This window comes from Neolamprologus brichardi, chromosome 10 (genome assembly GCF_056152115.1).
Source record: "Neolamprologus brichardi isolate AB-2024 chromosome 10, ASM5615211v1, whole genome shotgun sequence".
In the NCBI taxonomy this organism is placed as follows: Eukaryota; Metazoa; Chordata; class Actinopteri; order Cichliformes; family Cichlidae; genus Neolamprologus; species Neolamprologus brichardi.
In genome coordinates, this window is record NC_142113.1 from 2,658,006 (window position 1) to 2,674,289 (window position 16,284).

The window sequence follows — 16,284 nt, forward strand, 5'->3', positions numbered from 1 at the left end:
AATAATAATAATAATAATAAAGATAGTAATAATAATAATAATAATAACAGAAATTTAAAACAAACACACAAACAAACAAAAAACAAAGAACTCAAAAAAAAAAGTGAGCAAAACAGAAAATCAGTGAACCCCTCCCACCATCCCCCCCACCCCTTTACCCCTGTTTGGCTCTCAACCTCATCACATTCATGTATCCAGACAGCCCATATTTACACCTATCTATAGAAACTCTCATGCACAGGAATCAACATCCCGCACGATAAAACTGCAGCATTCAGGAAATCGAGTCAGGAGGGCCTAACCGGGGATCAACTCAAGGCAGACCCAGGGGGATTTGCGTCATCTCTATGATCTGTTAGGTCCAAAGACGGTAGTACTGACAGAAAGGGCCCCAAATTTTTTCAAAGGATCCATATTTCCCTTTTACACTATGCGATATCTTCTCAGGTGTGCAGTAGGATGCTAGCTCATTAATCCAGTGTCTCAGTGTTGGAGAATTTTCAGATTTCCAATGTAGCAGAATACATTTTTTCACTGCAGTACTCGCAAGTAAAATAAAATAATCATCTTTTCTGTCTTGAAACCAGAGCAGTAGCAAGTAAAGTTGAAAAAACGCATCAGGAAAGTATTTACAGGGGTCATAAGGCAAGGGATCGAAGAGCCATTTTTCACTTACAAGAGTTGCTGCTTGGCCACTAGCTAAGTCATATATGAGTGTTGTGGTGGTACAGAGTGAGTGGCTGGGAGAGGTTAGGAAATGTACATGCCTGTGCAGAGTCTATTGGACTACTAATGGCACTTAAAGGTAGGGATAGTAGAGGCAAACAAAGCAAAATGCCCCATTTCAACATGTGTCAACTGAAGAACATGAACTGTGCACCACTGTGGGGTTGTTATGGTCCCCAGCACATGTAGAAATAAGGACCAACTCCATAGAATGAGTTATGAATGACAAATGAAGGGCAGCAATATGCAATTAGCTCCACACATCTAGACAAGTTTCAAAAGAAGATAAAATAATGAACACTTTGGAGATGGTGATATAACTTGGCACATTCCTCGTTATTTTTCTATTTTAGATTACTAGACACAATTTTTAAGATGGAAGAAACTTCAGGATTAAATGTTTTCATTTTGTTTGTTGTTTTTTCTGGTAAAGCTCTAAAAAAAGAAGAAAAGAAAAAAGGAAGCTGTGTAGTAGTTCTTACAAGCCAAACAATACCGAAGACAAACCCTGCTGCTAATGAGGTGAGTTCGATTTCCATGGCTCCGCGCAGAGGCACTCCCACGAGGCGGTGCACTGTTCAGACCAGCATCATGCGTTCATCTGCACACAGACGCTGCTGTGAACTTAACTCGACTGTTGCTTATGTTGCCAGAAGGGATCTCGCTCTCCATCCATGGTTGTCCTCAGGATAAGAAATGTGCACAAAAGGAAATATGCACTCATCTGCCTGTGCATTGCTGGATTCATCATGTACAGATATCTTGGGTAAGTTCTTAAAATGTTACGTTGTTGTTTTCCCCGCAATGCAACGATTCAACTTGTAGTTTTCACAGACACACAATTCAAACTGTCTCAATAGTAATATTGTTTGTGTGGCTTCTATAACAGCACAACAGTGTCACTGTGTTACACACAGTTTGACGGTTGTCATAAGAAACTTTATTTATTTTGGGAAGTGAATAATAAGAAACTAATGGATGATAAAGAAAATGTAAAAGAAGCCCGTATGAGTTTACTGAAGTTTGATGTCCTCCTGCTCAACTCAAAACATCTGCAAATTCCTGCCAAGCATGTCATGTGGTCAGTTAGAGTACAATAGCCTATGTTAGGCATTAAGTGACTGTGACTGAGTGGAACTCCTCTTCCAGCATGTCGGGAAGGGGGAGGAGGATGAGCCGAAAGGTCGGCTTGTGTGCCAACACGTCCCAGTTCACCCTCGAGGGAGAGCCCTTCCGCATCATCGGGGGATCCATCCACTATTTCCGTGTGCCCAGGGCCTACTGGAAGGACCGGCTGATGAAGATGAAAGCCTGTGGGATTAATACCCTCACTACGTACGAAAGCTGCTCCAGTGATTGAGTTTAGAAGCACAAGCACTGTCACTGCTGAATGTTAACTGTGGGCGCCCTCCATCCTTGCAGATATGTGCCGTGGAATCTGCACCAGCCGGAAAGAGAGGTTTTTAACTTCCAGACACAGCTGGATTTACAGTAAGGAGAATTTTCTTTCTTTTTTTCTTTTTTTTTTTTGATCAAGGTCTTTTTATTGAACAAAGAATTGCTTCCAACAACAATTACGGCAATATTAACAAACAGTCGTGCCCCCCCCACCCACTCACCCATCCAGAACAGTGTAACTAAAACCCAGCCAGAGAGGAAAGAAGAGATAAAATAAAAGAAAATTACAGATACAAAGTAAATAATAAAATAAATGAACAACAGCAAGGGGAAAAAACAAACAAACAAAAAAAACCCCAACAACAACAACAACAACAACAAAACAACCCACTCACATGCACATTAAGCGATAGTATCGGGACTTAATCTTTCAAAGTAAGTAAGAAAAGGTTGCCATGTGTCATAAAACCTCCGAACCGAACCTTTTACAGTGTAGCGGATCTTTTCCAGCTGAGTATAGTACATGACATCCTTAACCCATCGCCCATATACAGGTGGAAGTGGCTCTTTCCATTTCAATAAGATCATTCTACGGGCCAAAAGAGTGCAAAAGGCCAGAAGATCAGAGTGTGATTTGGAAAGACTGGCATCACAAGGCGTCACCCCAAAAATAGCTATAACCGGGCAGGGTGCAATTGGAACACCAAATATGTTGGACATGGTTTCAAATATGCTTTTCCAAAAGCTACCCAGTTTTGGACATGCCCAGAACATGTGAAATAGGGAAAGGAGAATTTTCTTTTATGATTAATCGCCACACAGCATCCTTCACACCACCTTCCTAACTTCTCTAACAATATTACCTGGTCTAAGGTATTTTGGGAATATTCGTCATTTTCTCCTCATCATCTAAGTCCTCAGTGCTCAGGGGAGATGCTGGAGGCAGAGAGTCCCACCTGACAACAGCAGCATCTCCATAACAAAAGCAGCTTATCGAGCAATTAACTGCACGGTGATGATAAGCGAAGAGAGAGGTCCTGCCTCTGCCGGTGTTGTTGCCAGGCACTTTTCAAACTTACCTCACTGTGAGTCGAAACTTTGGGTTTGCACAGGAAAAAGCTGCTTGTTGATTTTCTTTTCTGTTTGGATTTCAGAGCCTATATCAGTCTTGCAGCCGAGATGGAGCTGTGGGTGATTTTGCGTCCAGGGCCCTACATTTCCTCTGAGCTGGACCTAGGAGGACTGCCGAGGTAGTCACGGTGTTCTCTGTATGTAGGTTTATGTAGAAATTCAGAATTTTTTGTGTGTATATTCATATGGTACAAAAAGGGACGTTAGTTTAAACTGCAAGTCTGTTCAGTGCCTGTCCTGAGTAAATAGATTTTTGTATTTAAGTGAATTTAACCGGACAGCACAAGAAAAAACTGTACTTAAGCTGCAAGAAACCGCCTTTGTCCGCCGATCAACGTACCCTAACCCTGACCCTAACCCTAACCCTTTAATAAACGCTAAGCAGAATTGATATTGTCCTTGCAACATTGGAATTTCATAAATGCACGAATGGGTTGGTGCGCAAAAGAATAACGTCACAATAATGTGATTGGTCACTTGCAATGTTGAACCTGGAACAACATTTTCATGATGATCTGGGAACAACACCAACACGAGGATATCAGATCATCCGTTGTGTTAACTGAGCATGTTTTCTATGTCTTTGCAGCTGGCTCCTCCAGGACAGCAGCATGAGACTGCGGACGACGCACCCAGGGTTCATTCAGGCTGTCAACACTTTTTTTGACAAGTTGATACCAAAACTGGTTCCATTGCAGGTCAGACTGGAAACATACCAGCTGAAGCAGAGTCTGTTAATCGTTTTAATTAAAAAATATGCTTGTTTGTGTTTTTTTAGTTCAAGAAAGGAGGTCCAATCATTGCAGTGCAAGTGGAAAACGAGTATGGCTCCTTTGCAAAGGATCAGAGTTATATGCTTTTCATTAAAGAGGTGACTACACATAGTTTAATAGTTTAATTATTTTTATAGCACATTTAATTACAACAAGAGCGTTGACCAAAGTGCTGTACAAGAATACAACATACATAATAAAACAACTTAGAGTATTAAAAGCAAACACCAAATATGAATTAACAAATAACTCTCATGCTGTATTAAAAGCCAGTAAATAAAAATGCGTTTTAAGATAAGATTTAAAAAGATTGACAGTGGGAGCCTGTCTGATGTGTAGGGGTAAATTATTCTATGAAACTTGATGGCATAGAACGGATCAATAGGATTGTTTTCACTTCTTCCTTTGTGTTTTATTTTGAAAGGCTCTGCAATCCAGAGGGATCAGCGAACTGCTGCTCACATCAGACGAGCACAAAACGTTAAAGTCTGGGGGTGTGGATGGAGGTATATTAATAATCACACACCTAAACATAAACATGCACACACACGGTTAACCGAATCTCGTGTAGCCCTCAGGACAGTGAAGCTTCAGAAGCTAAACCAGAGAAACATCCAGGAGCTGACGGCTATCCAGGTGAGTTTCACCTTTCCACATCACTTGTATCCATCACTGATGACAGTAAGCAGATGCAAGCTGACTGTGTGCGCGCTGCTTTTCAGCCCAACAACCCCACCATGGTGATGGATTACTGGACCGGCTGGTATGATATCTGGGGAGAGCTCCACCATGTGCTGCCTCCAGAGGGTAAGGAGGGTTCTCTGTGCTGCTAGTGGCATGTTGCTCCCCTGCTATTCATAATCAACCTGGGTGGTCTAACAATGGAGTGTCGCTCAAGGGAGTCTTCATAATTCAGCGAGGTGGTAAAAGAAGCGTACACATCCTTCTCTTAGTATCTATGGAAGCCATTGCTACATAGTGATGTTACATTAGCAAAAAACAGGCATAAAGCGTCTTTTGCAAATTTAATTCTCCTTATATTTTATAAAATGTAAAGAAAAATACTGTGGAAATCATTGCCTGTAGTTATTTTATTAGTCTTTCATTTGTTTTTTACATTTGTGTGCAGTTTGTGCAGTGAAATACAAATCGGTCTAAATCTCCTGCTTCAGAAACCAAATTTGGAAATTGAAATCTTTTGGGTTTTTGTCTTATAATTACTGCTTTAACCTCCTAGGACCTGGCGTCCACATATGTGGACATCACATTTTGGGTTATTTAGACTAAACTACTCAATTTTGCTCTACATGGGCCTGATATCCACTTACGAGGACATTATACTGCTACTGTTCTGTTAATTTTAAACAAATATCCTCATATGTGACTCTTATTTTTCTCCATCCATCCATCCATTCGCTTCCGCTTATCCTTTTCAGGGTCGCGGGGGGCGCTGGAGCCTATCCCAGCTGTCATAGGGCGAGAGGCGGGGTACACCCTGGACAGGTCGCCAGTCTGTGGCAGGGCCAACACACAGGGACAGACAACCATTCACACTCACATTCATACTTAGTGACAATTTGGATTATCCAATTAACCTATCCCCACAAGCTGCATGTCTTTGGACGGTGGGAGGAAGCCGGAGTACCCGGAGGGAACCCACATAAACACGGGGAGAACATGCAAACTCCACACAGAAAGACCTGATGGTGGAATTGAACTCAGGACCTTCTTGCTGTGCGGCAACAGTGCTAACCACCGTGCCACCGTGCTCTTATTTTTCTTAAAAACAAAAATAAGGTTAAAAAAAAAAATCTGGTAATTCTTTGTTTTCACATTCATCGGGCCCCAATCAGCCCAAATATCAAAGAGAAATTAAAAATGCATGCCGTGGAAGAGTTCGGGTCTTAGGAGGTTAAAGCGAATTTGTTTTAAAAACAGTCGTTTACATCAACCAAACCAGTAAACATGGAAAACCTGCTTGTGAAAAGAAATTTGGATACAGAAATCTATACTCTTACTTTACGAATACTTTACTAACCCTTAAAAGAAATGCATATATGAGTAAAACCAATCAAAGGTAGCGTTATTGCGTTATCTGTCCCCTCTGATACATCTTTTTCACTAGTGCTACTCTATCTCCTCTAAACTGCTGTAAATGTGTTTTCTTTCTCACCCCAGTGTAGATTTTTGCATGAGAAATGGCAGCTACATGCCCACACTGGACATGCAAATGTCAGGGTCATGCTGCTTTTGAATGAGTCACTTACGTATTTAAGAAAATGAGTCAGAAGAGTTTCGGGATTCAAAATTTGTATTTGCATGAATCCATTACTCTAAACACTGTGAACACGTCTCATTTCTTGTCAGATATGGTATCCACTGTAAGGGAAATTCTGAGGAGAGGCATGTCCGTCAACTTGTACATGTTCCACGGAGGATCCAGCTTTGGCTTCATGAGCGGAGCACTCGCCAATCCCTCATACAGAGCTTTAGTCCCCAGCTATGGTTGGTTCCTTTGTACTGTGCTCAGTCTCAAATAGACTCTCATGCAAATTCACAAAGACGTTTGAGTGATTAATAACTGCTGTGTGAGAGCTGGAAAATGTTCTGTACTGTTGACCTTAACACCCAGCAGGTGGCAGCAAATGACAGTTTTCGCACACTGTTGATGTTCCGCAGATTATGACGCTCCTCTGTCTGAATCTGGGGAATACACTTCAAAGTACCATCTTCTCAGGGATTTACTTTCTCGATACAAAAACAGTAAGAAAAACACGAGATATGCAGCACACTATTACATTCAGTTACTGACCTCTTTGGCTCTCTGTGCAGCAGGAGGCTCTGACAGTCTCCCGGACATGCCAGTCCTGCATTACAGGGAAGCTTATGAACCAGCCATCATGTACCAGCACCTTTCATTATGGGATGCTTTAAGCTTCACAGAAGGAGTACGTTTATGTGAGATTATCTGTAACGTACATATCCTGCAATGTAAAGAATTTTGCTTTTCAGACAGTTCAATTGTTTCTATTGTCTCTGCAGCCATTTAAGTCCGCCAAACCAGTAAACATGGAAAATCTACCCGTGAACAGCAGGAATGGACAGTCCTATGGCTACACTCTGTATGAGACTATCATCAGGAGGGGAGGGCTGTTACAGTCGGGGGACAATGTCAGAGACCGTGCCCTGGTGAGTTAATGCACACTATACATGTGCATGATTTATAGCTTCCATAATGTGTTTGTAGCTGCTGAAAACAAATTTATTAAAAACTAGGAAGTTATGTCTTGCTGCTAAAAGATATATGTCTGTTAAATATAAACCTAGTGGCATAAGATAGTCAGCATAGAAAAATTGCAAATATGGGAAAAACAGCTAACCAGACTCTGTCCAAGGGTTAAAAATATCCTCCTAATAGCTCATTCATTAAACATTTTTGATATTGTAAGGAATAAGAAAAAACCCTGCAAGAACAAAATTATTCCTTCTTGCTGAAAATTTGAACGATCAAATATAAAGCAGTTAATATAATATAATATATATAATATAAAGCAGTTAACCTCGTTTACATCAGACACACAGGCCAACAGACAAGTTAACAACCACGCGGCAACTGCTGGTCAGTATAAGAAAATTAATATTTCGCAGCCGAGCTGTGAGTTGTTGTTGTTAAGCTGTTCAGTATAAGCTATTCATTCCTGAAAAAGACAATCAGTGACTTCATGGTAACCAGTTACCTGAGTGCTGTGATTGCTTTGGTCGCTGTTGCCAGGGCCACATGTGGTTTGTACTGAGATGCCGACTTGTCTGCAAACACTACCTCTGATTGGTCAGCTAGCACATGTTGGGGAATATACATTTTATACACTTTCCTCTAGAGTTTGCCACTTTAGCCCCGACTGAGCAGAGCAAAAACACTGAGAAACAGTGACTCTGTCCAGTTCGCTCACTGTTACTCAAGATTACAAAATCTTGTAGTTCCATTAAAGGCTGCACGCACATTAGAGATGGACCGATCCGATATTACATGTTGGTATCGGTCCGATACTGACCCAAATTACTGGATCGGATATCGGAGAAAAATAAAAAATTGTAATCCGATCCATTAAATATCAAAAAAGCACCTCACAAAACTTGCGACACGTAACTCGGCTCATAACCGTAGCACGTGTGCAGTGTGCATCAGGTGATAGAGCGGCTGTGTGGAGCTTCGCTACCAAACTGGCATTTCATCTCAGAGGAAGTTTTCCCAGAGAGAATTAAAGCAAGTGTGTAAGTTCATCTCTGAATGTTTGTAAAGCATTCCCACCTTAAGCTTAACAACCGATATATGGAGGACTGCCTCTTCTTGCTGCTACTTCAATCATTAAAACTGATCAATGATCAGCTGATCGGCTTTTCTGTCGTGAGTCCGTCTCTCTTGTTTGTTTTTGGCTCACTTCGCTCCAGAAAGAGGAAACCAGCAGCTGAACAACAGCAGCACTATTAAGCTTGATCAGCTGTTGTTAGAATTTATTTAATATTATTTCTACACCAGGATCTTTTTCTATGCAGCTGACGGCTGGTAACTGTGCAGGGGCGGATCTAGCAAAGTTTAGCCAGGGGGGCCGATAGGGCATGAACAGGGAAAAGGGGGCACAAAGACATACTTTTCTTTCTTATTCTCATTTAAAATGTCGAGCTTTTAATAAATAATTATCTGAATATTACACCCAAAGTTTTAATCTGATGTAAAATATATAGAAGTCCATTACTGTATATAGTAACTGTTAAGTCTAATATACCCTGATAAGCTATACTACTTTTTCCTTTGGGAAAGTACCATCTGTGCAGTTTGCAATTCTGTTGAAGGAAGATGTTGAATCTATTTAATTATTGTAGAAAAATAATTTATTTCTGTGCATTTTTTTCCACACTGCATCAAATTAAAGTTGATTACGTCGATTAAGCATCATGAGCTGGAGGGTGGGGGGTGGTTCCCTGTTTTTTTATTTTTTTTGCTGGGAGTTTGCAACCCTATTAGTTAGGTTGCTTAATATTGCTGCTAAGTACTCTTTAAAATACCAGAATAGGGAGGATGGTGCAGGTTTAAGTTTATTAGATTGATCAGCGTTGCTGAACTATGAAATATTTTGGGTGCAGTGTGTTTTTTACATACAGGTATAACAGAATAGCTTTAGTGTTGTTGTTTATTTAAACTTGAGTATGAACGTATACAAAATGCAGCAAGATATTAAAAAAACAGTTTTATTGATTAAAAAACACACTATATCGGATTCATATCGGTATCGGCAGATATCCAAATTTATGATATCGGTATCAGACATAAAAAAGTGGTATCGTGCCATCTCTAATGCACATATTTCAGTTGTGAATTGTTTACCAACAGCTTACTTCAGTTCGATGTCAGAACTGCTTACGCTATTCAACAACTGAACAAATGTGATCAAATGTCTATAAACCTAAACTCATCTGTTTGACCATCTTCACAGGTTCTTATGTATGGTTTACAGCTCTCTGCTCGTGGATGTCGTTTCCAGCTTTTTCCTCTCTCACTTTCATTTGTTCCTGTGGGATAGTTGTCCGCTCTGTCTCTACACTTGATGGGCTTCTCTCCCTCACATATTCTCTGGTGAATTTTAAATTCTACCAATTTTCTCAAAGTTAATGTCAGCCACAGCGATATCTGACAGCTCAGGTGCAGCGCAGGATTGAGCCAGAGGAGGACTGCTTTATGACAAACTATTCCACTGTGTAAATCTGAGGTTTGTGCTCCTACGCTGTGCAGAAAATCTTCAGACAGTTCATTGGATTACAAAATCTTGTAATTCCATTATAGTTCCTGACCTGTCTGGATATTGCAGTTGTGCAAATTACCATTGTTTATATATATATAACATATAATGCTAGATATTTATTAAAGTAAGCATTAATTGGATCAGTCAAAGCTGAGCACACTGCTAAAACCTTGGCCCTGTCCTCGACCTGCATGCTTACAGACTCCCTTTCAGTCTATTGTTTAATTGAAACCAAACAGAAGTGAACTGAACAGTGTTTTTAGTCACACACATAGAGATCTAAACATCTGTCTGGTAAATAATGTTTAGTGTTCTTCTGCACATCATGCAGGTCCCATGGTTTCAGGTTTATACGGGGTTATGGTTTATCATAACGGCGCTCTCCTCTGGATAAATCCTGAGGTCCACCTGAGGCTTAGTCCTCAAACTCACACAGTTTTAGCACTTTCACAGATGAGTTCACCCCATAGAAAATCATCCAGATTCTTCTTCCTCTTCTTTTCATTTCTCTACATAGTCACACTGTTTTCATAAAGAACCGTGTGTACAGCATTAGCTTAAATTGTATTATTTTTGTCAGACCCTCACTCGCTTCTTTTGCACTCCCTCATCAAAGGCCTTTATTTTTAGACACTAATTTGTAAGTAAGTAAGTAAAATTTATTTATATAGCGCTTTTCACAGATAAAAATCACAACATGCTTTACAACACAGGAAATATAAAAACAATATAACAGTAAATAAAACAATGTAAAACAATAAAACTATAAAAACAGCATTAGAAGAAATTAATCAAATGCTTTTCTAAATAAAAATGTCTTCAGCTGTTTCTTAAAAGAATCAATGGAGTCCGTGCAGTGAAGAGACAGACACAACCGTGGTGCCACAGTCTGAAAGGCCCGATCACCACGAGTTTTAAAACGAGTGCGCGGTACCACCAGCAGTCTCTGATCTAATGACCTTAAAGCCCGAGAAGATGTATGTGGTTTCAGCAGGTCAGATAAATATTGAGGAGCCTGACCATGTAAAGGTTAGAACTAAAATTTTAAAATGAAACCTAAAATTTACAGGCAACCAGTGAATGAGCTGCTTAGAGTGCTGCTCGAGCAACATCGAGCTGTCAAATATGACACCGAGGTTTCTAAGGCTTGATTTTACAGAAGGGTCTAAGAAGCTGATATGCTGTCTAATTTCTGGGACCATGTGGTCTGGAGCAGTAATTAGAGTTTCTGTTTTATCAGAGTTTAGTTGGAGAAAATTGTCATTTAACCATTTGTTGATTTCTGTCAGGCAATTACTTAAATTAGACAATTTATAAAACTCATACATTTTGAAGGAACAGTATAGTTGGATGTCGTCAGCATAGAGATGATAGGAGATATATTTATAGTGCTTAATAATTTGGCCTAGGGGAAATACATAAAGTAAAAAGAGAATTGGACCCAGGACAGATCCCTGAGGTACCCCACACGGCAAAACTGTTGATTCTGATGTGACATGATTCATGCAAACAGTAAAAGATCTCTCAGACAGATATGATATAAACCATTTTAAAACAACACCAGTAATCCCAAACAAGTTCTCGAGTCTGTTTATCATGATGCTGTAATCTACAGTGTCAAAAGCAGAGCTGAGATCCAACAGGACCACCACACCTCTCGTCAGGTAATTACTAAAATGAGCTGACTGCATCTTTGGATATAAAGATAGCTCATTGTTTGCATCACCCTATGATTTTTCTACTTCCATGGACACACTTTTGTAAATGCATCATCATGCTAATTTGCCCTACAGCACTGACACTCGGCCTTTCTGGTAAGCCCTAAAAGAGGGTTTAGCACTGGCCCAGATATTAGTAGATCAGGTTTGAGATATTAAACTGACAGGTTGGACCACTCATGCTGTCTTTACCAGTTTTATTGCATGAAATGCTCTTAAAGTGAGGACCAACCAATTAAACTTCGGCTTAAGAGGTGTTGGGTTCAATATTGAGGAGGGAGAGTGAGTTGGAGGCTTGGACAGAGAAATCCGGGGTCCGAGGTGGTCAGACGGGCAGGCATGAATATCAGTGGTCAAAGTGAGTGGGCATAAGCCGGCTTATCCAAAGGTAAGGCACTAATACCTGTTGAATTATTTCCAAAATGTGCCAAATTGGACATGAAAGAATTTAAGCCTACTCACTGAAATTACTGGTGAATGTCTGTTTTGATTTTGGTGAAAATCTCATGAGAATTGTGGTTGAAGTAATGATGATGAAGTTTATAAGTAAAAGTACTGGGTTCGAGTCCCAAGGAAAAGGAAAACAGTGAAAGTGAGTTCGAGGCTCATGTAGGATTTAGGGAATTTGGTCATTTTATGGGTTTGAGTCCCAAATTGGTCAGACAGGTTGGACCTGAGAGGATATTTCATTCTTCAAAGAAAAAGGGGTGGAGCGTTGCTCCGGTGCCTTCCAGCAGGACACAGTTTAAACTAAATTACTACAGTTATTTGACACTAATGTGTTTTACTCCAGGTGTTTGTAGACAGAAGCTACATTGGCCTTTTCAAGCGCCAGAGTCTGGAGCTGGCGGTTCCTGATGGTAAGGTATGACATCAAGTTGAACAGTGAAGAGAAAGGCTTCATTCGGTGTGATGGATGCTGGCGAGGCAGCTGTCTGGCTGTTAAAACGATTAAAAAACATAAATGTGATTGATCCCTACAGGGACGTCGCACCTTGAGTTTATTGGTGGAGAACTGTGGACGAGTTCACCAGGGAAGGGAGCTTGACAAGCAACGTAAAGGTGACTGACTGAAAATTTTGCTGTTCATCGCTCTGCCTGCTTTTAAATCACTCGAGCAATCAGTTTGCGGAGGGCAAGCCAATTTCGATTTGTGTTTTTGCAGGACTAGTGGGAGACATTTTATTAAACAATATCCCCTTGAGAGATTTTACAATATACAGCCTGGATATGAAACCCAGCTTCATTGATAGGTTTGTAGACTTTATTAAATCTAATACGCTGCATATTACTTGCTTTTGTCTGTAATAGTGTGTTTGATGTGGCCTTATTTCAGTCTTTATCACGCACCCTGGAAAAGTCTTTCTGAAACACCCAGCTTCCCTGGATTTTTCATGGGCAGACTGTTTGCATATGGGTATCCAAGTGACACGTTTGTGAAGCTGCCAGTAAGTGAACATGAACATAAACAGCTATGTTAAAAATAAGTAAATAACATTTAAACGAACGGAAAAGACTAATCACATTGTTACACCTTGAAATCCAATAAATTAGAAGAAGGAATTCCAATGACTGAAACCTCTTTGTGGAGTAGCAGGTGGAAACTGACTTTTAAATGTCTGTCATTAGGATCTTTTGTGCTCTGTCCTATTGAAGTGTCTGCCTGTGAGTCTTCAATCTGGAAAAGGGTATAAAAAGCTCTTCAAATTATTTGAAATAACAAAATTAACTGTAAAGAAAATCAAATTACTGCCAGTTCACTGCTGGGTAGCTTGCAGGCTTTGATTCAGCTTTGCATTCTTCAGCATCGCTTGAATATACAGTAATGTGAATCCGTTTATCTGAAAAGTGAGCTGAACGTGGACCTTTTTGAAAGGATAATGATCTGAAGCACATTCGTGAAAGAATGGCTCAGAAAGAAGAAATGGAAGGTCATGCATTGACTTGGTTGAAAATAATAAAACCTTCAGTGTCACTGAAATGTTGAATGGGCATTTAAACCAATTTTTGCAGTAGAAGTAATTTTACAGGGAAGAGAGTTTAGAAAGCAGGTACTGGTGGACGTACACAAAACTCCTACAAGGAGTGCCAATGGGGGCAAAATGAGCTTCTGATACTGTGGGTGTAATTTATTTCATTTTAAACAGAAGTATATAAGATCTGTTGGTAATCTTATTCAATGAAGCACTGAAGAATTACCATTTGTGCTGTCCTTCAAGTATAAAACATCTTTTGTCTGCGGCATTTTTAAAATAGTCAAATGTTTCCTCGTCTAAATATGTTAAAAACATACATAAAGAAGCCAGGTGTGTTTATACTTATTTTTTAATTTGTTTTAATAAATGTATCTGGGATCCGCAGGGCTGGGAGAAAGGTGTTGTGTTTATCAATGGGTTGAACCTTGGGCGCTACTGGTCCATTGGCCCCCAGCAGACTCTCTACCTCCCAGGTCCTTTTCTCAATAGTGGAATCAATCAGGTATAACTGTTCGGAAACAAATGATGAATTATGATGATTGTAGCACTTTGTTAGTCTGTGTGAGCTCCGCTTACAGCTACATCCAGAGTCTGTGGATGCATCCTTCAGGTTGGAGAACAGCTCATTTTAATAAAACGAGCTTGTAGTTTGATATCTGCTGTCACAGTATGATTGTAAACAGCTGTTGTTGGCGTTTGTAATGTTGGTTCTAATGAGTTGTTGATCCCAAAAGTTCAAATATGTAAATGTCTTTCACATTTTTTTCTCCTTAGTTTAATTAAGAATTTTGATTATTGCTTTTGTTTCTGTATCTGACAACCGTGACCTGATTTACTGTTAAACAAATTCAGCCTTTGTGTTTTGTTTTGCTTCATTTTCTTTTCTTTTTTTGCTTATATACTAAGCTAGCTTTTGCAATAGTGGCTTTGTATGATGGTTTCCCTGGATGCAGGCGATTATCATTTCATATAAGAATTACAGCAGAAGAACTGAATGTTTGGTGTTTAGGAGACGTTTGAAAAAGTAATTTTAAAAAATGTAGAGCAACGCAATTTTTTAGGCTAATATTCTGTTCTAGAATTTTTTTATTCTCATAAATACAAAATGGTACAGTGCTTGTGTCCTTTCTTGTAGGTCTTTAACTACACAGCCAAAGCAGACGTGCTTGCATGCAGTCCTCCAAAAAACCTCCACATAGCGTCATCGATCATTGGCGATGATGCTATGTGGAGGCGGAAAGATGATTGGTTTAAAGGTTTGCTAGAATAGGAAATAGATGACAAAGAATTTCTTAAAAAAGTATAAGACAGAATATAGACTTGTGTAAAGGATGGTTGCAGCCACCATGATGTCACCATCTGGTCATAACTACTTGAGATTGATAGCAATACTCAGAGTAAAAATTGTAGTTTGACTAAAACATGAAGTGTAATAGTTGTTAAAGTGTTGTAATAGTGAAAGTTGTGCCACACAGGTTACAATGTGTCTTATTTTCCCCGTTTCCATATGTTTGCATCTAAAGTGATGGCACAAGGACATACTTCTGATTGGATCACTCCCACTCGTCCCATCTTTCTACACAACTAAATTAGTTCTGATTGGATTTCTCTCTCTATATATAATATCTTCATCCCATTTTAATCATTGATGAAAGAGTCAATAGACATCATCACAGTTTTTGTCCCTGTGACTTTAGCTTTTATGTAGTTTTTGTCAGAAAAAAGGTTGTTGACGAAAAATATGATGAAAATGATTGGTCTACAAAATTAACACTGCTTACTTGCTCTCTCTTATCTAGTGTTAGACGAGAAGACTGACGATATTAACGTGTTTAGGTTTTCCAAGGCTTCCAATAGCTTAGCCCAGCCTAGGATCACCATCGCTAATTTACATGTTGTTTGTTGTATGTTTCATTCATATTTGCTTGTAAGATGATTTTGTTACCTTCTGGGCGACTCAGGTTAGCCGTTTCCTCCTCTTCACACTCTTTATACTAAATATCTGCTGGCTCTAGCTTTGTAAACTGCTGTACTGTTAGTGTATTTTTTGTACTATAATTGCAAAACCAAAACCAAACAAATCTCTAACACCGGTCTGTGTTGTTTTTTCACACTCAAATAAATTAGGTCATTGTGTTTGAGGAACAAGAGGGAGACTTCAAGGTCCACTTTGAGGATGAGGCTGATCTTGGCATGGCTGCTGACATCCAGTGACCAACATCACGTCACAATTCCAATGTTTGTGTTTATGTGTGTATGTATGTAAAATTTGCATTTCTTTTATATTAGTAGGTGCTTATCACATCAGGAGAAATTGAAATACAGGGAAACAATAAATTCTGTCAAATCCAATAAATGTCACCTACATATATATTGGGGGCTCGTTGGGGATTCATTTTGAATATGGCACAGTTTAGTCTGGTAGGTTTTATAGCTAATCCTACTTTATAACAGCTTGATGTACGAAGGAAATATGATTTATGTGCAGTTGCCTCACATTATGAAATCTCTGTGTCTAAATCCATGAAGAAAAGCGAATTTAGAACTCTGGTTAGAGAGCTGGGCGTATACATATATGTACACTTACATAACACCCCACTCACCCCTGCGGGCGGTTTATCCTTCAAGCTCGGGTCCTCTACCAGAGGCCTGGGAGCTTGAGGGTCCTGCAGTATCTTAGCTGTTCCCAGGACTGCGGTCTTCTGGACAGAGATCTCCGATGTTGTTCCCGGGATCTGCTGGAGCCACTCGCCTAGCTTGGGAG

At 39.8% G+C, this 16,284-nt stretch overlaps 1 protein-coding gene across 2 annotated transcripts; it reads left to right on the forward strand.

Moving 5' to 3' along the window:
* Window positions 1-1,351: 1,351 nt before the first annotated feature.
* LOC102778114 (beta-galactosidase-1-like protein 2) lies at window positions 1,352-15,866 on the forward strand. Of its 2 annotated transcripts, XM_087846761.1 has the most exons (19): window positions 1,352-1,492; window positions 1,876-2,061; window positions 2,149-2,217; window positions 3,279-3,374; window positions 3,845-3,953; window positions 4,034-4,126; window positions 4,453-4,534; window positions 4,600-4,664; window positions 4,751-4,835; window positions 6,396-6,533; window positions 6,708-6,791; window positions 6,861-6,976; window positions 7,071-7,217; window positions 12,338-12,409; window positions 12,528-12,606; window positions 12,710-12,797; window positions 12,881-12,992; window positions 13,906-14,022; window positions 15,648-15,866. In XM_087846761.1, the coding sequence occupies exons 1-19, from the start codon at window positions 1,401-1,403 to the stop codon at window positions 15,732-15,734; spliced, it is 1,917 nt and encodes a 638-aa protein (XP_087702887.1). In that variant the 5' UTR covers window positions 1,352-1,400; the 3' UTR covers window positions 15,735-15,866. The 2 variants fall into 2 exon arrangements, with proteins under 2 accessions (XP_087702887.1, XP_087702886.1); XM_087846760.1 differs by having other exon boundaries at window positions 6,708-6,976.
* Window positions 15,867-16,284: the final 418 nt, after the last annotated feature.

Bases quoted from the DNA above. Each gene is read 5' to 3' on its own strand.
- LOC102778114 (XM_087846760.1), top strand. From the start codon at position 1,401: ATGGTTGTCCTCAGGATAAGAAATGTGCACAAAAGGAAATATGCACTC. The intron at 6,534-6,707 runs GTTGGTTCCTTT...GATGTTCCGCAG, and splicing joins AGCTTTAGTCCCCAGCTATG to ATTATGACGCTCCTCTGTCT. The intron at 12,607-12,709 runs GTGACTGACTGA...GTGTTTTTGCAG, and splicing joins GCTTGACAAGCAACGTAAAG to GACTAGTGGGAGACATTTTA.